Genomic DNA, 21797 nt, shown 5'->3' on the forward strand with positions numbered 1-21797 from the left:
TGTTTTTGTGTGGTTATAAATATTTTTTGGAATTCCTTCTTCTTCAAGGACAACTCTTGTTGGAAAATTGCGATGAAATACAATATTACTGAGCTTTTCCCTTTGGCCAAACACAGAATATCAGACAAGAGTCATTTCCAGCCCTTCATGGAGATGCCGCATATTGATCTGCCACTCACCACGTCTAGGGCAGGGCCTGACGGGCTCTATAAAGGACTGCTGCCGCCGCTGCTGCTGGGCAGAGGGCTCCGGAGTTTTTTTTGTTGGTTTTTTAAAATTGCTCTTATTTTTTACCTACGTCATTTTAACCTGTGTTATTAATGCTGTATTCTTAGTTTTAGATTTTGATTTATGTGGAAATTGTTTCCTATTTGGTTGTGTATTTTTTGATGTGGTTTATTTGTTTATGACTTCTGTAATTATGTAAATCTTGCCATGTTGTAAGCCGCCTTAAGCAATGTGGAAAGGTGGCATACAAATAAAATGATGATGATGATGATGATGATCTTTGGCCTTTTGAATAAAAAGTACATCCGTTGCCACTGAGTTACACTCCCATCCTCAAAGTTGCAGCAGTTCACATCAAGTCTAGGTTTAGAGTCAATTTAGGACAGAGCACAGGAATAAGGAACAAAGTCCCTTCAACCCTGACCAGAGCCAACATGCTGACTGCAGAATAGTTGGCCAAGTGTGCTCTGAAAGACCCACAACATTGCCATTTCAGGCTAAGGGATACTGAGGGGAAAGTGGCCAGTCCAGCATGTACACGTTCATCCATTTCTGCTCTGTCTTCAAGTCAGGTGGGAGAAAGGTGCCTAAGGCTAAAAACCTTCTTTTACAGGTAAAAAAGGGGCATAAATGAATGGGTGGTCTACTAGTGCGTTTCTGCAGACTGGATTTACTTTATGGGTTTTCAGTGTTCACATTACAATACAATGAATTTTCTACATTTCTATGAAAGAGTTTCATTTCTATGAAAAGAGGTTCACCATTTATGACATTAAGCAAAAGTTAGAGGATTCAGCGTTATGGATAGGAGTGTTGCCTACTTCATTACAACATTTAGTGAGCATATTGAAGTTGTTGGTGGGAAAGTTACTTTTAGTTAATTTCATCAGTGGGGGGGAAAAAGCTGTGTAGCCATAGAACCTGAAGATCAGCTTGCTGACTTCTTTGTACGTGAGTGTGCTCAGCAATTTTAAATTAGAATAGGCAGGCTACCCTATTCTCACCTTTTATTGAGGCCTATTTTAATATTTCAAATATACACTACCTAAATTTGTATACTCTTTAACAGTAGTTAATCTTCAATTAAAATACCTAGAGCAGAAACGAAGATAACTGGTTTAAAAGGTAAGAGTATTCTTCATGTTGCATTTTTTTAATTCTGCATATTAAAAATGTCATTTTTATGACTTAAAAAATCTTCAGGAATAATGAAGGCTAACAAAAGAGTGAAGAGCAGTAATTTAAAAAGCTCCATATGTAGCATCCTGATTACTGTATCAGTCCCATTTCCATAACGAAGGGAGAAGTCACTGAACTGCCACTCGTCCTTTCTAGTGACAAGAAAAGGGCAAAAAAGACAGTGTATTTTCAAAAGTGTCATCCCTCAGGCTCTAGAAGAAGTAGTTGTCATCTTCTGCACAGTTACAAGTGTGTGGGTGTTGGTGTCTGGCACTTTCCTGAAATACAGTAACCCCCAGCTCCGGTGGTCCCGGCACATGCACTTAATTTGGAAGCAGCTGGGTTCAAAAGTTTAGCCTCACTTTTTGACCTGAAAGGCTTTAGGATGTGGATGTGCACTTGGAAGTATACAACATGCCACACAAGATGAGGAAACACAGTCCCAAGACAGAAAATCTGCATGCAAAGGAAGCATATAGGATATTCTTTATGTTTACAAGAGCAATAATATGCATATGGGGTCTAAGATACATCTGACACACAGTACAGCATGTGGCTGGCAAGTATGCACATTCAGCCAGTTAATAAATGAAAGGCTGTATTTTAAAATTCAGCAACATGCTAGAATTTGTATTCATTTGCACGTCACCTGAGAAGACAAAGGGCAGCCAAAGGAATATTTTTTGTTTATTTAAACAATTATCTCTGGCTGTGGTACTCTTGATCTGTAACAGGCCTTTGCTTCCTGATGTTAGTAAAATCTGAATTTCTTTTTTCTTCAGATGATCAAGCAGATATTCTCTCTCTTCCTAAATAGCTAGACTTAACTAGCAGCTGAAGAAGATGATAGTTAGAACATTTATCTTTTTAGCAAATATATCACAGTTCCACAGCCTATTAAACTAGAGTAACATAAATATTCCCCATGTTAATGTGACAACAACAGAATTAGCATCCGATTGTGCAAGGTCCAGTAAATGTAAATGCTACTGATAAGGAGTTCCAAACAAACTATTATTATAATACCACCATCATGCCTTTTATGTATTCCTGCATCAACAGGTGAACTAAACAGTGGACCAGGTACTGGCGTGGTTCACATGTAACACAGTAAGACTGCAACTTATGCTGGGGTTACACTCCCGGGATTGCCAAAATTGTGTATAGTCAAAACAAATTGGGTGCAATGGCAGTTGCAATTGACAAAAACTTTTTCCCCAGACACCTGCCCCCCTTTTATTTTATTTTTAAAAATTCTAAGTGCATAAAGCTGAATATGCACAAGTAAAATGTGTGTAAGCTGCAGACTTCATGTACTAAACTTCACTGCGACTGAACAAACCTGCAAGCTCTTAAAGAGAACATGCTTGCTTTACTCCTCCCTGATCATTTTGCAGCTTCACTGCACCAGGCAATGGTTTAGCATACTCTGGCTTCCATATGTGGGCTTTTGGTTTAGTTTTCTCCAGACAAACCAAAAACTGCAACCAATGTTTGTTCTTGTAGTTTGTCTGGAGAGATCCAAACCACAAACCCAGGTTTGGATGACATGCTAAGTCATGGGTAGGCAAACTAAGGTCTGTGGGCCAGATCAGGCCCAATTGCCTTCTGGATCCAGCCCGCAGACAGTCCGGGAATCGTCACGTGGATCGCCAGAGTGCGAGTTCTTTCCCTCTCCCTCCATCTCCCTCACATGGCGGTGGCGGCGCCTCTTCCCTCCCTCTTCTTGGCTTATCCCCAGCCTGCCTAGAGGAGGAAGGGGGCTGGGCTTTGTTGGTGCCAGCAGCAGCAGTGCTTGAGCAGCCACCATTTTAAGCAGCCCCTCTCCAGAGCCCTTTCATGCATCGCTCATTGTCCCTACCACAGCAAGGCCCTGCCGCTCACAAAACACAGGTAAGCAGCCACCATGGCTCGTGGTGCTCTTGCATCATTTATTTTTTTCAAAATATAGTCCAGCCCTGCACAAGGTCTGAGGGACAGTGGACCAGCCCCCTGCTGAAAAAGTTTGCCGACTCCTGTGAAAAGCCAGACCATGACTTGGCTTATCTCAGTGCAGCATCAAATGACTGTGGGAGGAGCAAAGTGGTTGCAATTTCCTCATTTGCACTACTCCATGGTTTGTATGTGTAAATGAGGGTCCTGTACAGAACATAAAATTGATAGAGCTCCAGAATAGACTATCCAAAATCTAAAAATGTTTCAGCCAAATGTACAGCACAGCATTCCTTAACTTTGTTTAACACATTATTCACTGTCAGAAGCCCCAAAATTTGGGCAAGCCAGGGCTTTTAAGTATTATAGTACAGACAAATCATGCAATTTTGATAGCAATTTATATATAAGGAATTACTTGTGTTAGAAGCTTTATTATACCACCAAACCCAACAGCTATTGACTTATTGTGTGAAAGAAGCATGAAAGACTATCACAAGCAATAGAAAATAATGGTAAAACAATACTGAAGGATTACTCCTAAGTGCCCCTGCCAGGTAAGGTGCAGTGGGTAGTTATTAAGGAGAGCACCTCTTCTCCCCCACATTGTGATATTTTAAGTTCAAGTAAAATGGCTATTTATTTTCTCTTGGATTTAAAATCTGTTTTAGCTTTTAATTCTGCTTTAGTTTTACCATTTTATTCTGCTTTCTTTGGGATTTACACTTTCTTTGTGCATTTTACTGATTTTTCCATTTTATTTTTAATGAACTTAGCTTGTTTTATTTGAGATCTTTTCAAGCCATCTTTTAGAGCTAAGCCCTCACAAGTCAGCTTCCAACACATAAAAACAATATACACACAGTCAATTACTGAACATTTACTAAATATTATTTTATGTTACGAGCCAGCCTGAGAACTTTTTGTTATATGGCAGACTACAAATGTTGTAGATAAATGAAATAAATAAATTAACAAATTGCATGTTACTGTTTCTATTTTTTTTAATCAACAAATTAAATAAGCACATCATTTTTTGTTAAGTTTGAAACATTTCAGTCATGCACATAGTAACGTGATATTTTAGTGTCCCAAGAACAAATTAAAGAGAACATGACTTTGGATACAGCACGCAAACCAAATAAAATAAACAGACATTAGAGAAGCAAAATTGTACAGAGAGAAAAGTTGTTTAACAAAACAGCCCATACATCAGCAGCTGAAGAAATGGGAATTAACACACTAGCTGGTGCCTCAGGGAGAGCATTCAACACAAAGACACTACAGAAGGCAAGTCTATGAAGACCAGACTACTTGACTGATGCCAAAAAATGCAAGTCTCGTTCTTCAAAAGTCCCAGCCGTACAAAAGGAAGTTACTGATTACAACGATTGCGGATATCTTAGCTCAGTGCGAGAAATTTCTAAAGGAAATGTTTTACTTCTACCTCTTCTGCAAGAGTTCACAAAGTTGGAGCTGCTTTTAAACAGAAGACTGTTGCTTCACCATCGATAGTGGATGGAAATGGAAGGGCTGCTACACCGTCCTGCCTTTAGAGAACAGCTATGCTGGCAGCACTTCTGAGAAATCCAGCTGTCCGACTGACCTAATTTCAGAAGGCAACTTGTATGGCCCTACCCTGATAGCAGCCAAGTCAACACATTTCTTCTTGTTAGCAGTACCAGTATTTTTTTCCAACATATCATGAGTATTAGTTCCAGCTGTGATACGGACCAATAGCAAGGTACAAACACTGAAAAATGTTTAAGGGGTCCACATGCCAAAGCAACTGCGGTGGTCTGTGTACAGTCTGCCCAGGGAAGAATCCAGAAATGCCAATTGCACCTATGCTTCAACAGAAATCCCGGCTCACATTGTTTTTCCAAACGCAAGGGACAATGTAAGTATAGTTGCATGAGTCCATTAGATGCCTTTGGGCAAATGCCTATCTCCTAGCATTAGCTGCATAGACATAAAAACGGGAGTAGCAATAACATACCACACAGGTGTTCTGCTCTTGGCATGTGGAGCTGGCTCGTTCATTTTCAGCTTTGTATTCTTATTATAAAAAAAGCATGCCTAGACATTCCGTTGTTGCGCCCATAACCTAGGTTTAAGGTGCCATTTGGCTCCTAGCTTTCATATCTCAGTTTCTAACACTGGAGGTAGACCATAGCCATCATGTCTGGTAGATGTCAGAAGCCCTATCCTCCATGAATTTGACTAACCCTCTTTTAAAGTCATCCAAGTCAGCAGCCAACATTACATCTTGTGAGAGCAAATTCCAACATTCAGCTTCACTGGATGGTCCCAAGTCTAGTGTAATGAAAAGGGGAGAAGCACCCTTTTCCGTTTCTCCACACCATGCATGATTTTATACATCTCTATCATGATGACAGGGACGCGGGTGGCGCTGTGGGTTAAACCACAGAGCCTAGGACTTGCTGATCAGAAGGTCGGCGGTTCGAATCCCCGTGACGGGGTGAGCTCCTGTTGTCCGGCCCCTGCTCCTGCCAACCTAGCAGTTCAAAAGCACGTCAAAGTGCAAGTAGATAAATAGGTACCGCTCCAGCGGGAAGGTAAACGGCGATTCCATGTGCTGCTCTGGTTCGCCAGAAGTGGCTTAGTCATGCTGGCCACATGACCCGGAAGCTGTACGCCGGCTCCCTCAGCCAATAAAGCGAGATGAGCACCGCAACCCCAGAGTCGGTCACAACTGGACCTAATGGTCAGGGGTCCGTTTACCTTTACCTTTTATCATGATGACAAGCTACGCATTTTCTACAACAGCGGTTTTCCTAACAGTACAGTACACCACACTCTACAGACCCTTTTACCCCCAATGATGCATCCTGGTTTCATTGTATAAATAAAACTAAAAATGCATGAGAAAAGCAGAATGCTTCCCTGTGATGTTGCTACAGCTGTCTAAAGTTAGCATGGATCATGTCCCTGCTGATGCTGCTTGATTTTCGCATTTGACAATATTTTAAAGGAACATTTTGTTCATTTTCTTGGCGGGGGATTTGAAAGTTTAACGTTACATCAAATATGCTTTTGTTATGTGCTGTCAAACATGAACATAGCTTAGGGTCATAACAAACTTTTAAGTCAAATCACAGGCAGCCTGTGCGCTCCTGCCCTCTTTGTGAGGCCTCCATGCCTGCTACAGAAGGCCAATTATGTTAGAACAAGATGTATAGAACGTTTTCTCCCCTAGAGCCATACTTGTTCATTGATTTGCTTCTGTTTGTGCTTCCAGAGCATGAATTCCTGTCTACCATTCCCATATCCCTAACAAAAAAATGAAGCTTGATTAGCAACATCCCCACCCCCAAAAAACAATCATTAGATTGACAGGTTTATAATTATGTTTCTAACACATTAATGTTTGAGAAATGTCAAATTTCAAGTACATATAAAAATACTTTTAGTTCAAAGGTCAACCAGGCATGAATGTCTGTGGTTTGTAAAAATAATAATAAAATCTCTGTTGTCAATACACCTGCACCTTCCAATGCTCAAAAACTCGCAGTTGTTTGATAATTATCACTGTTTGGTATCACCACAAAAAACAGAATCCTAGTGTAATTCCTGGCCTTTGCTCAAATCTGAATGTAAATGTGTGCCCCTGGAGTATATTTAGTGGCTTGGACAAGTGAGTTTGCCTGTTAGTCCAACCACTTATGTATGACCAGATTAAATCATATTGTCCTCTCTCAAATTTGTAATTACTGGAATTATATTAGTATAAGCACACATTGAAGTAAAATTCGCGTTGCACCTGTAATTTTGCGAGTCTAAAGCTGAACTGTTAGTTGCACTTGAGTCCATAGTGATTACATCTGTTGCTGAGTAATTTCTCTGTTGACAGTGCCAAAATAGTAAACTATTGAAATGAAAAATAAGGTTTAAAATTCTGCATTTAATGGAAGGGTACACGGTTAACAAAAAACTACAATCAGATAACACGATCAAAATTTGATGTAGTAAACGGGGATAAATGCATCCTGGATGGAAAAGCACTTTGGGTGGCATCCAGTGGTAATATCTGGCTTGTGCAGTAGACTTCCACTTGTGTAAACAAGACTTGCCCTGTAACTTAAAAAAAAAAAAAGGGACATAGCCACCCACCCAACATAACATCTTCCACCCCAGCTGGTGTGAGGGGCAGGATACTGAGTGCACTGGTGACTCCATCAACTCAGTTTAGCTTTGCTTTCCTGGCTAGGAGCTAGGATGGCTCCCTGGCTGTTTGAATACTTCTGTAGGAAAATAAACCTATTTCACAAAGTTATTAGGTGTGACTCTTTTGGTCACCAATATCATTATTTTTTTGTCACTAGCAATGTTCTACAAAAACAACTTCTGAAGGAGAGAAACAAGCAAAATCTGCAGCAGAAGAATAAAATAACTAATAATTAATGCAAAGGGCAAAAGTCATGGAAGCGCTGGATCAGTGCCAGGTTTCAGTGAGAGGCTGAATGGGAGCCAATAAAGTGAAACTCAACCCTGACAAGCTGAAGGTGTTGGTGGCAGGTGATTTGTCTGCCTGAGGAGCTGCTGTTCAATCTGTTCTGGATGAGGTTGCACTTCCCCTAAAGGATCAAGTTCACAGACTGGATGCCCAGGCTAATCTATGTGACACAAAGTGCCTTTCACTAGCTTAGGCTGGTAAACCAGCTGTGACTCCTTCGGGATGGAGATAGTCTGGCCTCAGTTATCCATGGCCTGGCAACCTTCAGATTAGATTATGGGCAATGCTTATATGTGAAGCTGCCATGGAAGACTTCTTAGAAACAGCAGAAATGCTAAACTATTATATTAATTAATAATGATAATAACTACTGGTGTATCATGTCCTCCCAGCCCATTTGCAGGCACAATTCCAAGTGCTGGTGCTTACTTTTAAAACCCTCTGTACCAGTGGTGGGGAATATGTGACCACACTCTTTTTTTAAAAAGCCATTTCTTGTATTAAATCACCGGTGGCCAATGTTGTTTCCTAAAATGTTTTATACTAAAGGTCTAATTGGCCCCAGATAGCATGGCCAGTCTGTTATGATAGGAACTGTAGTTTTATGTATGTATTTATGCATGTATTCAACCATTCCACGTAATAAATATCTCTATGTGGTTTACACAAAAACAATAAAAATGCAACCAACATCATTCACAAATAAGTTCAGGGTTCTAAATCAAGAAGGGAGCTGTAATGGTTCTAGGGGGTTGCTCATGCGTAAGTTGCCGCCACTCTTGGCTTGGTTGCCTGGCTGAACCCTTTCTGTCTGGACAGCCCTTCACTGCGTGGCTGTCTCAGTCGCTGGCAGAATCCGTCAGTGGGCGTTTCTTAAACTTCTTCCAGCAAAAAAGTTCTTTGATGCCAAGTCTCCTCCTACTCTCCCTGCGTGGAAGTCTTCTGCGCAGGGAGGGTGTGGGCAGCGGAGTACCCGTGCTCTCCCCACTAGTCTCCGTCGAAGAGTCCTGGAGCCTTTTCTCCGATTCCCCCATCTGCCCCCCTTCTCTCCTGGTGTTACGTTGATTTCCTTCCCCAGCAGCTGGGCTGCCTCTCTCCCTGCTGGAACCCTCTCCGGCATTGCTCTGGAGCCTTCCCTCCACCTCTGTCTCTGATGGCAGTTCCCTGACAGGAGCCTCTATGAGTTAAGAGTGCTTGTGTTATCCTCCCTATCATGCTCTTCCCCTTCAACCAACTTAGTGTAACAGTGGAATAGCCATGATACTTTGGTTACCACACTCCATTCGTACCAATCTCCATTCCTTACTGCCTTAAGTAATAAATGAATATTTCCAACACACTGTCAGCTTTCATTTTTAAGTGATCCATCCAACCTAGCTTCAATCACTTGCCACAAAAGTTTTTCCCAAGTAGCAAATAAGGGTCAAGTTCAATTTGTTAAATTAATCCATAACTTCCAAACATGCCCCCCAATACATGCACAAACTCCCTCCCCCTCCCTTTCCAACCGTTACCATTAAAAAGGTCCAACCAGTTGTGTGAATTTGGTCTACTCTTCAGTTCCATAGTATGGCATGAACACGATTCCTTATTCCTTGAAAGGAATGAAAGATCCTTCCAGTGCAGAAACTATAGCAAGGGTAATTTGTAGCGGTTTGCTGACAAGACAGATGCTTCCCATCAACAATGTCATGTTTGCATTAAACAACAGATATTTTTAACATATTGTGTTACACCATCCATCTCAGTGAACTGCCCATCTTGTAAAATTATTTTAATTATGTTATTTTCTCTCCACTATCTTCACCATCTACAATTATTTATAGTATTATTGTCTTGGTTTCTAGCCCTAGCTATTAACATTGTTGCAGCAGTTCCTAGATGGGGAGGTTTATTTGATTTATTGTTTAATAATAGTCTGAAATGCTTCAATGGAGATTGTTTCTTTCATATACATCCCTCCCTCCGCTTCCCCCCCAAATATTCAGGGCACTACTTCTGTCAAGGGAACAAGACTAACTTTTCTAGTCAATGGCAAATCCTTGCCCTGACACTCTCACTTATTTCTAGGAAAGCACAGGAGTATAACCTCTGGGCTCCCCTGGATTAAATTTCAGCATAATGTTCTCAATAAGAATCAGAAGAGCATCACAAAAGTGCACCAGGAGGGTAAAATGCCAACTATCAAGATGGATGGTTTGTTTTCATTTTTATAGAGATTTTCTAAACTTCAACTTTCACCCTGCACTCTCCCGTTCCTCTCACTCTTTCGTCCTCCCTCCCACAGCCACCTCCAAATGCCCATCTGTCAGTTTCATTTAATAGAAACCTATAATTCCTAGCTAATGGATGCACTCGGATAAGGAAAGATAATCTCCTTGAGCTCGCTTCAGTTGTTTCATCCCCGTTATCATATTAATATTGATTAAATGCAAAGCGCAACATTTAAGTGAGACTGCACAAGTTATTTAAGGGGGACAAAAGCACACAATGCACCCTAATCAACATGAGAAAACAGCCTCCTTCAAAACTAGGCTGGGCATAGCTTGAGGTGGGCATGGAGCAAGCAGCTACTTAAGCTAGCCATACACTACTACAGCCATTCAGTCAACCACAACATCCATGCTGTATGCACTGCTTCAACCAGTCATGGGGCTAGAAGAAGACATCAACGCACAGAAGGGATTGTAGTTGCTTGGGGTCATTTTGCCCAACTTGACACTATCTACCCTTGATGGCTGAGGTTGACACTTAGTTCAGTTGAAGGTATTCATGCCAACCACAAATATTTTCAGTGGTCTATCTCACATTAGTGTAATCCTTATATATGGAACCAAAAAGGACACCCACATTTTCTAAATCACAGGGGAACTTTTGATAGGGATTTAACATTTTCTAGTAATTACATTTTGGGATTTTCACATGCATATAAAGTTAATTAGTGAAGTGTAGCAGGCATTTAAAATAAAGAGTGCTTTCATCAGGCAGCACAAACACACGAAACAAGGTTTGTTGTTGAACTAAAACCAGTTTTCACAAGCAACATGCTACATGTTTCTGAGAGAGAAAGGCAATTACAGGCTAATTTATCTGACTGAAATTAATACAGTAATATTTCTAAAACGAACGCAACAATTCATCCCCAACAAGACTGAGAAAATATATTCAAACAGTTGTGATACAAATATGAAAATTACAACTGTTTGCAAATTAAATCATAACTGAGACCAGGCAGGGGCAAAGGGAGAGTGATGATTAAGTAACATTTGTTGTTGATATATCTGAAGTGTATGACTGCACCAGAACTTGTCACTTTTCACTTACAGAAAAGTGGCTGGATCCTGCACAGAAACTGCATTGCGGGAAGGGGAAATCACAAGGAAAGACTATAGGTTGCAAGGTTATGTACACTCCCCAGGTATAACCCCACTGAATACAGTAGAGATTGCTAACAAGTAAATTACATAGAGGATGGAACAGTTAAAAAGTTCAGGTCCAGATGTTTAAAAACGCATTTTTAAATGAGCACTTCTGAACACTAAATTCAATCCCATCAATATGATCCGTAGCCAGAGATTTCCATTTGGATGATGCCTCCCCTAAGAAGGGATGCTATTTCTTGAGAGTTACACCATGGCTAAGAAGGCTCCCTCGAGATGCCAAGACGGCTAACCTAACCTTTTGAGATCCATATAAACAAGCAGTTGAACATGGAAAGCACTGAACCAAGGGCCTGTTGTTTACCTAACCCCTGCACTGCAAGAGACATCAATCCCTGCCTTATTAAAGAAATGCATACACCAGCCCGGCATGCCTGCTCAAACAACTCTCTCATATTCACAGTTTCTCAAAGGTCGGAGGAAGTTCTGGAGGGGCCTGTTCCATAAATAAAACCCTTCTGCTTGATGATAACTAAATTGCATTAAGACTGGCTCAGACAGCGCCAATTAGAATCCTTTGGTAGGGATGGACTACAGAACTCTATCCTAGATTGTTCACAGATAGAGCTTTCACCTTACCCCATTCCAAGCCACTCTTACCTTTGTAGCAAATGAAAAGCAGCAGAGAATCAGCAACACATACCCAAACTTCACTGATAATGTAAGCGCAACAGAATTATCAAATATGGACACAAGCCCACTAAGTGTACAGTCATACGTAAATATTGAATCAGAAAGGATTCCATCTCACTTTCAGAAATCAAGCCCAACAATGATGAAGCCCGAACAAAGAATATCCCATGGCCCTCATTTCTCCCTAAATATACTTATTATTGGAATAAGGATGGGTAGTATATAAATGTAATCAATAAGAAGCACTGGTTGCACCAGAGGGTTGATGTTATACAATCTGCTTTATAGCATGTAGTGTTATCTGCACTAAGTACTCCATAAATGAAATTAAGTTTCCCCCTCCACAAATATTAACTGCCTAATTTTCTGCTAGCAGCAATTGACCAATCATGGAAACATCAGCTGTAAAAAAGCTGCACAAATCTAGGAATAGGAAGAATCTAGGAATAACGAGGATAGTGTGTCATGTAAGGTTAAAGGGTATATACAGGCAGACAGAAGACAAGCAATAACTATTAGGCACTACTTCCTATCCAGGAACATTTTTTCAAGAGAAGAAAGCATTTCTGTTCAGCACTGAATTCAGATGAGCTTTAGAGGCTTAAATGCTTCTACTCTTTTTTGCTAGTCTTACGCAGGCAACTCAACCATGTTGCATGGTGAAATAAATTCACTGAGCTGAGCTGTTACCTGCAGAAACCTGCTAAATGGATAAAGCTTCTGAACAAAATTTTTACTTTATTAAGGAGTATGCACCATTATCATACACTTCTTCATGAAGGCTTTTGCTTTAAGATAAAACAGTTTGGCTTGGTGCTGAGGGGAAAAATTATTTATAGCAGCTGTGGACAGTCTATGCTGCCTCTCTACAGACACATGGGGATTTAACTAGTAAAATGTGACTGGCCACTAAGAAAAGGGTTTTTTTGGGGGGGGGCGAGCCTAGAAGTATGTACGAGAAAGGCATATTGCTGTGAAACTTCATCAGCCAAACATGCAGCAGGGACTTGGAAGAGGTAAAGGCAAGACTTGATGAATGGCAGCCAATGATCAAGGACAACTCAAAAGACTCAACTCAAATGACATCTCAACAGTACTGTGATGGGTCAGAAATCTGGAGTCCAAGATCCACTGCCTGTTCAGGTTGCGGATTCAAGAGTGTATGAGAACCAGGAGTCAATATGAATCAAGAGAGGATGGGAAAATTGAGAGAAGGGCAAGGAACCGATTGACAGAGAGAAGGTACACGCTATACATAAGCAAGCCAGACATAGGCTCCATGCAAGAAGCAAGTGACAGATAGCAGAAGAAGAGCCAGAACAAGAGGTTGAAAAGAGGAAACAATGAGGGAAAGCAGTTTGTGCCAGGGTTATACTGATTGCAGATAAACATCCTGCTCACAGTTTCTGCCTTTCATAGATTAGCACGGGCAACTGGGGTGTGCCAAAACAGAAGCACTCAATTTTACATCTGTTGGTGAAAAGCAAACAGTATAAATCTCAGTTCTGACCCAACTAGAAGTCAAGACAACAGATTACCCTATTGTGACATGCAGTTTCAAAGATTATCTACAGGTCACTTAGAAGGTGGGCAAGGTTTTCTTCTGGTCAGTGCCTCTGTAATCAATATCACCCACCTCCTCCTTGTGGTCATCAATACTTTTATACTGCCAGAGTTTAATCCTCTCAATATAAAGGAGCATAAAGGAAAATGCTACTTCCCTGTCAACCTGTCTCCATCAGCTTCTGTCCATGTCACAGCAGCCAATTTTTACAAAGTGGGAAGGAAGATTTATGCTTGAAGTACACCCTTAAGGATTTTCTTTTTCTTGTTTATTTTAGAGGGTAGGGAAAGAGAGACTATGAAAGAACAAGCAGAGTGAATCTCCAGTTTTTAAATAAAACTTTGTTGTTGTTGTTTGCCCTTGGGCTTTTGCATTCATCTCTTGCTCAGCAACATCAGATATGAAAAAAATGCAACCTAAGCAAGCCTTGTGCCTAGTGGCTCTTGTTTTCTTTCTAAGAGGTGGGGAGGCATGATGCAAAGAAACCCACCTAAATACCATATGGCCAAAACACCAAGATAATCCTGTTTTAATGCAACGTAATCAAAGGAATGCAAACAGCAGGATCTCCCTAAAAAGGAAGCATACTGAGTGATAAAAATGTTCTGTAATGGATTTCTTGCACATATCAACTCATCTCTGGAAAACCAAGCTATCTTGTTTCTATTTGTATCCACTAAATTTCCACAGTCTCACTGACCTCCCAAGCCACCCTATGCAATTAGCAATTGATATAAAAATCTACTTGCCCATTACCATTGATTTGGCAACACTACAATAACACAATTAATTAAAAATCCTAGTAAAGCCTCTTTCATCCATATCTGTCCAACTTGGACATGCTTCTTCTCCCCTTGTTTTCTCTCTCCTCAACCCCACATCAGTCTAACTACCCAAGTTTTGTGCCAAATAAATATGGCAGGGAAGGAATGGATCATTAAAGGTTGGGCCTTGAGTGACAGTCAGCCCTTGCAACATGTTGTATTTTCTGTTGCTAACCCCTAGGAAAAGACTTCCCGTTTTGTCTCAACTTTGCTTTTGGGGGACAAGACTGGGGTGCCTTTTTATATTTGTTAGCTAGTACAGAGGGGACTTGAGTTCTACACGTGGTGTAGTGGTTAAGAGCAGTGGACTTGTAATCTGGGGAACCGGGTTCGCGTCTCCTCTCCTCCACATGCAGCTGCTGGGTGACCTTGGGCTAGTCACACTTCTCTGAAGTCTCTCAGCCTCACTCACCTCACAGAGTGTTTGTTGTGGGGGAGGAAGGGAAAGGAGATTTTTAGCTGCTTTGAGACTCCTTAAGGGGAGTGAAAGGCGACTCCTCCTCCTCCTCCTCCTCTTCTTCTTCTTCTTCTTCTCCTTCTCAAGCCCCTTCTCCTGGGTTTTTAGATGTTAACTTTCTGAGTGGGGGACAGGATGCATATTGACTCTAGTGCGCATGCATGTAAATACACACACATGGGCTCGAAATGTCAGCACACAGCCTCCTTTCATCCCCCCATAACTGCCTTTCCAGATAATAAGTGTTTCTGAATGTGTTTGAAATGCATTCTTTCTATAACCTGATCCATACTGAGATTAAACATTCTATTAAGTGTTCTTACTTAAGTTGGTTTTTTAAAAAACACACACTAAAAAACCAAAACCCTAAGATGGTCAGTTTTAGAGATGGACAAAAACTTGCTGCATTGCTCCAAAATTAATCAGGCTGTTCTAGCACTCCTGATGATTGCTCTGAACGATGCAGCACATTTTTATTTATCTGAAAAGTTACAATCCACTCTTCTATTGAAATATAACAAGGCAGCTTATAGCATATAAAATACAATAAAATCAGTCTATAAATATCCATAAAAATAATCAAAAAGATCAGTAGGCATAATGTCTGAATAGTGCCGTTTTCAGAAGACATCTGAAAGAAAGAAGGGCTCATTCCCACTGAAGCTCCACAGGAAAGCAGTTCCACAGTAGTAGGCAGAGGAGACTCTGGCAGCGGCAAATGGGCATATCCTGCAGCAAATGGTGCTCTGAGGATCTTTTCCCATGAGGATCATGCAGCTGGACCACAAGCCCCAGGATCCCCAGTGAGAAAAAAATAATAATAAATTAGCATTTCACACCAAAGGAGATGGTTGCTGGATACATAGTTTACCACTCTTGCTTTAAATCTCACTCCATCTAGAGTCAGTTTATTAACATACTGTCTTTCAGAAGTCAGAGGAGGACAGGCCACTGTTGACTAAATGAATGCAACATGTAAGTCTTTTGCAAACCAGGTATCCTTTCTAAGAAGTCTTGGGGAAAGTTGGGTGCATATTCCGTTTCAATGCTGTTTTTAAAACTGGATATAGTTTTAGCTGTAGTTCACAATAAGGGCAAAGAAAAGCTGACTCAGCACTATATACAGATACACACTATACTTCCTAAAATGTCAACAGAGTTTAAGTGAGCTGAATTTCCAGTGATAAATCTCTAGGATTTGTCAATGCTTGTTGCTTTGTACCGAAATCTGAAAACTGTATTTTAGGATTTTATAAGCATTAAGATTAAGGTCCCCCCCCCCCCAAAACATAACTCTACCTCAAGACTACACAAATGAGAAATGTTAATTTGCACTTCAGATCAATAATTTGCAAAGAAACAATGTCATTTTATTCCCACTGAGAGTAATCACAACGTTTATTTCTGGATTATAAAAAGAAAAGAAGAAAGCATTGTAACATTTTCAAGACAGAGTGAAACAACAACAATAATGGAAGCAGAATGAAATAATGGAAAATAATAGAAAATGTACCATGAAGAATAGTCATGTTTACAAGCGAGTTTGTCACAAGAGCAGCTAAAGGTCCATCTAGTCCTGCACTTTGTTCTTACAGGGACTAACCAGGTGCCTATGGAAAGCCTAAAAGGAGCGCAGTGCCAGAGCACTCTTCACACCTGCCATTCCCAGTAACTTGCATACTGCCTCTGAAAATGGAGGTAGAACATAGCTGTAATGAATGGTAACTACTGGTATCCTTATCTTCCATTAATTTGCCCAATCCTTTTTAAAAGACATCCAAGTTGATGACTTTTGTGGGAGGAAATTCCATGGTTTAACTATGCTCTCTATGTGAAGCAGTACTCTATTTTGTTTGTTCTGAAACTTCCAACCTTCTGCTTCATTGGATGTTCCCAAGTTCTAGTATTATGAGAGAAAAGCTTATCTCCATTCATTTTCACCACACCCTGCATGAATTTATACCCCTTTATCGTATCACCTCTTGGTCACTTTTTCTCTAAATTAAAAAGCCTCAGATACTGTAAACCTTTTGTCATAGAGTAGCTGCTCCATCCCTTTGATCATTTTGTTTGCCCTTTTCTGAAACCTTTTCAGCTACAATATCCTTTCTGGAGGTGAGACGACCAGAACTGTACACAGTATTTCAAGCATGGTCACACCATAGATTTGTATAATGGAAACAGCTAATATTTCCACTTGGCTATGGTTATGAATATGCTGGCTATAAATGGCTTCTTTTGGAAAACTGGAAAATGCTGCTGCTTTTAAACAACACATATGTATCACAATCTTTTGCTATTCAGTTAAGAAAGCATGGAAATAAAAATTGTTGGGGAAAGTGCCATACAGCAACAGGAAGTACAATTTTTTTCCTAGCAGCAACCTGATTAGGTCCAAGTCAGGAGAATGGGAAGCAGCCTGAAAGTCTGGGAATTATCTGTTGTATTCAAACCAAACACACACTGCCAAAAATCAACTTCCTATAAATGCAACACAATACTATCAAAATGTATCAAAGCAAACCAGAATGCATTTATTCTGTAGCAAATGCTAATAGTCATTGATATAGTAACAGAAACGAAATGGAATTGACCCTGGTCGTCAACACTTCGTGACAATTTGTGTTTACTGGTAGAGAGCTTCTACCCATTCTACTCTGTTCACAAGAAGGAGCAGTGTAAGAAGGAACAATAATGTGGGTATTAACCCCATACCCCAGCTGGGTAGATGTGGGATGTGGGAACAAAACTTGTCATTGATTCTGCTTACACGAGTCCTTTATGCACACACCTTACCAGAGCAGCAAGGGGAAAAGCTGTCAGGAGATGCACACACTCCAGGCACAAGCATCTGCTATGAAACAATGTGTTGCTCTTCTTCACACTTACTCTTCTTCTAAAGGTGCAGTGTTATGCACATGTACTTGGGAGTAAGGCTGCACTCCTAACCCCACTCACCTGGAAGTAAGCTCTACTGAATTCAATAGAACTTACATCTGAGCAGACTTTGTTAGGATTCCACTGTAAGTCAGTAACTTACTTCCAGTTAAATGTGGATAGGATTGGGCTGTGTCATACTTTCTTGGGGAATCCTATACAATGCATCAACATCTCTTGTGTACATAATCATGCTTAATTATCATCCTGTACAATTTATCATGACATACTTTCTCACATACAGAAAGTTTTTCTTTTTTCTTTCAATAGCAAATCAATTACCTTTAGCCCCTTTAATACATTTTCTTGTGCTTTTCCGAGTTCCTTCACATTTTGGAAACATCTATGAGGAGATTCGATCTTAAGAGGAGAGAAGGATCAAAAGACAGGAGGTGCCATAGGGAAGAAGCAGGGTACCAAAGACTCTCCTTTGCAACCCCCAAATCTGCATGGTTTCCCTATTGATTTTAAGCTCCCATCAAAAGCTGCCACCAACACAGCTATTATTTTTAATCTAGAGGCTGGGACCTTGCTTTTACCTTCTAAAGGCAAGTTAAGGTCCCTCCAAAAATCCTTTTCATTGCACATTTATATCCTTTTCATTGCACATTTGTGCTTCTGATGGTATCAAGGCAATTACATGCAATCCCACTTGCAAAAGTTAGGAGATGGACATGCTCCTTTGTTTCTAATTGATCCATGTTCCATAGCTTCCTGCTGAAATCCTGCACTTTTTCATACCACAAATGTTCCAGGTGGGTTGTCCTACTTTTGTTGAGCTGTAGTGAAAGAGTGCTCTTCTGGAAAGCAATAATGTGCTAACATGGGCAAGCACCAGAGAAGAACTAATAAAGCAGAATGACTTGTGGACATCCAGAATAAATCCACCACTAATGCACTTTTGCTGTGTCAATGACATGAAGTAGTACACACCTGCAAAAACACATCAGTCCCCTAAGAGTCTTAAAGTATAAGCCTATACATGTATACTCAAAGTAAACCCCACTGAATTCAGTGGTACTAACTTCCAGGTAAACGTGTACATAAAGTCAAAGCAAACGCAGCTCTACTATTATCTGTTATTTAACAATTGATTTCCCAATACAGTAAAATTGGCTACCAAATAGAATATGTATTCTCTTTGTGCAATCAATTCACTTGCACCAAATGTACTGCAACAGTTTCTTTCGTTTCTTGAGCCTTTCTTTTCTACAACAATTTCAATTGGACTCAAAAATTGGGTGCTTTTCTTTTTTCTTTGTTTTTCTCCTCCTTTAAAGAAACTATTATGTCTTTCAGCTTGAAGTCATCCCTCAACCATTTAAACTTCTCATTTGTTCTCATGAGGAGTGGGAGAGTTTCATATGCATTCTGTTTAAGGAATCTTCAAAAAATTAATTACATTGTTTCTTTAAAAAGTTATATGAGTAAGCCTCTATGAAAGGAACTTTTATGAAAGAGAACAAGAGGTAGAATAATATGTATGGGGAGAGGAACAGAAGAGGGGAATTCAACCAGCTAAACTTTAAAAAAAAACTCTTTTAAAAAACCACAAACAGGATACAGACATATTAAAAAAGCAACACTGACCTAACAATGGAATGTGAACTATATTTGACTTAAGCAACGTCATATCTACTACCCTTCTCCACAATGAAATGTTGGTAGCTCTTAAAGAAACAGAAACATCTAGCAATTTTCTAGTCATGCTTTTATTTTCTCCAGAGTGTGCAGTTTTGGTTCTGTAAGACAGCCTTGTTTAAGTCACTACGCCTGCATTTATGGGTGGCAAAGACTAAAGTCTGTTTCAGACTAGATGGTGAGTGGAGAGACTCCTTGCTACAATATTCTGTTATAACTTGCCAAATTCTATCATGATCCATACCAGAAAATATTCAGTGAATGAGAAAAGGAACAAGCAATTCTGTAAATCTTGATTTGATTTGTTGTGCAGCACTGGACATTGTTACCAAAATGAGATCTTAGCACCTGTGAGAAGGAATCGTGTCTTTAGCTTTGTTCAGAACGAAGTCCTAAAATACTATAATATTCTACAGACTCCAGAAGCTTGGTGCATGTGGAGGTAATCACAGCTTGTGCTGCTTGGTCCCCACATGGTGGCAAGAATTCATTTGGGATGAGAACTTGCCAGCTCCCATATGCTACAGGCTTTCTGACATCAAATAAAACATAAATCTTTATTTTATTTGAAAATTAGTAACTATAGCCAAGAATCTACTAAACAGGTCAACAGCTGCCAATATAATCCAAGCCCATGTGCACCAAACTATGCTGAGGTTTCTTGTATAAGTTAGGGTGCTTTGAGACAGAGGCCTGTATCCAACTAAGGCTGTTTATACATGATACGTTTAAATAACAAATAAAGCGTGCACACCTCAACAATCCTGGGAACTGTAGTTTGTTTAGAGTGCTGGGAACTATAGATCTGTGAGGAGTGAACTACAGTTCCTAGGATTCTTTTGGCTGGGTGGGGGTGCAGTCTGAATTCAACTCAGAGTAGCGCTACTGAAATAAACAGACCTAAATTACTTATATCTATGAATGTCAACAGTTCTACTTTTAGTAGGACCAACACTGGATACAACCCAGAGAGTTTCCACAAGCTACATGGAAACTGTGTAGTGCCGGTAATGGGGATTCTTCCCCTGCCCAGACAAACACAAACAGCCCACTTGCAGAGAAGTCTAAACCTATGTTTAGTGCCACATGCATAAACAGAAATGCACACTGTGAGCCTCGGACTCACATGCTCGCCTTTTCTCTTCTCACAAGGCCAGGATGATGACTTTGGCAGAGTTTAGTTTCACTTTCTATGAAACCTGGCTTGCCACTGCATGCAAACCAGAGATTGTGGTTTAAAACACAAAAAACTATGGTTAGTTAAACAAGCCAGCTTTACACACCATGGTTTCATAGCGTATTTAAAAACTTTACTCTCCTGACTGCATGGAAGGAAAAGAGGGCAGCTCATCAGAAAAAGTGAAGAACAGCTGACTTCTTTTTCCAAGCAAAATATTTTTGGATTAATATTAATGTTCTCTTGTAGTTATCATTTTTGTAGAGTTAAAAAAAGAAAAGAAAAACTGTATCCTTCAGAAATATATAGTAAGCAGAATGGCTATGGATGGAGTGTCAGGAACAGACTTTGGCTCAAATGTCAACACAGCCATGGGACATGTCACTCTGAATCAGTTCTGCTGCTATGCTGTCAGCTGACCGGGGGGGGGGGGGAACGACTGCTCATGAGTAGTGTAACTTGACACTGTGATCTCACAACATTTTGTGGCTCCCTTTCTATGAAAACAAAAACTTGGAACTTGCTGATTTTGTTTTCATGGAAAGAAAGTTATTGACCTTGCATGAGTTCATGGATCCTACAGTACACTGCTCATGCAAGTAGACGATTTGTGTAAGCAAACAGCTTTATCCTCAAGTCAGCTAACAACGTACTGTTGGTTGGAATTAATTCTCAGTCTCGGCTCCCCACCCCCCAAAATGAGGAAACCATTCTGATATATGAAAGAGATTAGGCTGGAGAACAGATTGCCATGTGTACCACAGCTGGGCACTGCAAACTTTGCCCTGTCAATAAGATGCTTCATCGCTAATCAACTTTTTTTTTCTTCCCCTCAATTTTTGACAAATATTCCCTACACAACTACGCTGAAGTTCTTCCCAAGAGTGGGACACCCACCAGAACACCACAAGATGTGGCACAGGATACAGTGGGTGGGTATTGGTGAAAATCAGGGCCCTGCTTTATGTAAGCAGAAGTACTTTCTGCTTGGTTCCAGAGCCTCTGAAACTAAGTTATTATCTGCTGAATCCTGAAAGTCTTATGCTCAAAGACCAGCCTGAAACACACCCCTTTGAATCCAATAGAAATAAATATTGAAGAGCCACATTAGAAGCATTCACAAATATTTTGCATGGGTTTGCTAAATTATTTGTCACACCCATTTTTTAGATCTTTGGATTAAGAATGCGAAAGAAGGTTGTACATCACATTTCATAATCAGTATCTTAAAGACATAAAAAGGTAAAGGTAAAGGACCCCTGACAGTTATATACTGTAATTATTCAGAATAATTAAAACACTGTGGTC

General features: G+C 40.2%; 1 protein-coding gene across 4 annotated transcripts in view; it reads right to left on the bottom strand.

Annotated features, from left to right (window-relative positions):
- EEFSEC (eukaryotic elongation factor, selenocysteine-tRNA specific) overlaps positions 1-21797 on the bottom strand; it is a 162042-nt gene that overhangs the window by 25805 nt on the left and 114440 nt on the right. Inside the window, exon 8 of one of the 4 annotated variants that reach the window (XM_081851009.1) lies at positions 20464-20522. The exons of the other annotated variants lie outside the window; for them this stretch is intronic. Coding sequence (XP_081707135.1) covers positions 20503-20522 — 20 coding nt within the window. The 3' untranslated portion in view covers positions 20464-20502. Of the gene's footprint in view, positions 1-20463; positions 20523-21797 lie in introns of those variants that run through there. 4 annotated transcript variants of the gene reach the window in all.

Source organism: Podarcis erhardii, assembly GCF_964252035.2.
Source record: "Podarcis erhardii genome assembly, chromosome: 2".
Taxonomy (NCBI): domain Eukaryota; kingdom Metazoa; phylum Chordata; class Lepidosauria; order Squamata; family Lacertidae; genus Podarcis; species Podarcis erhardii.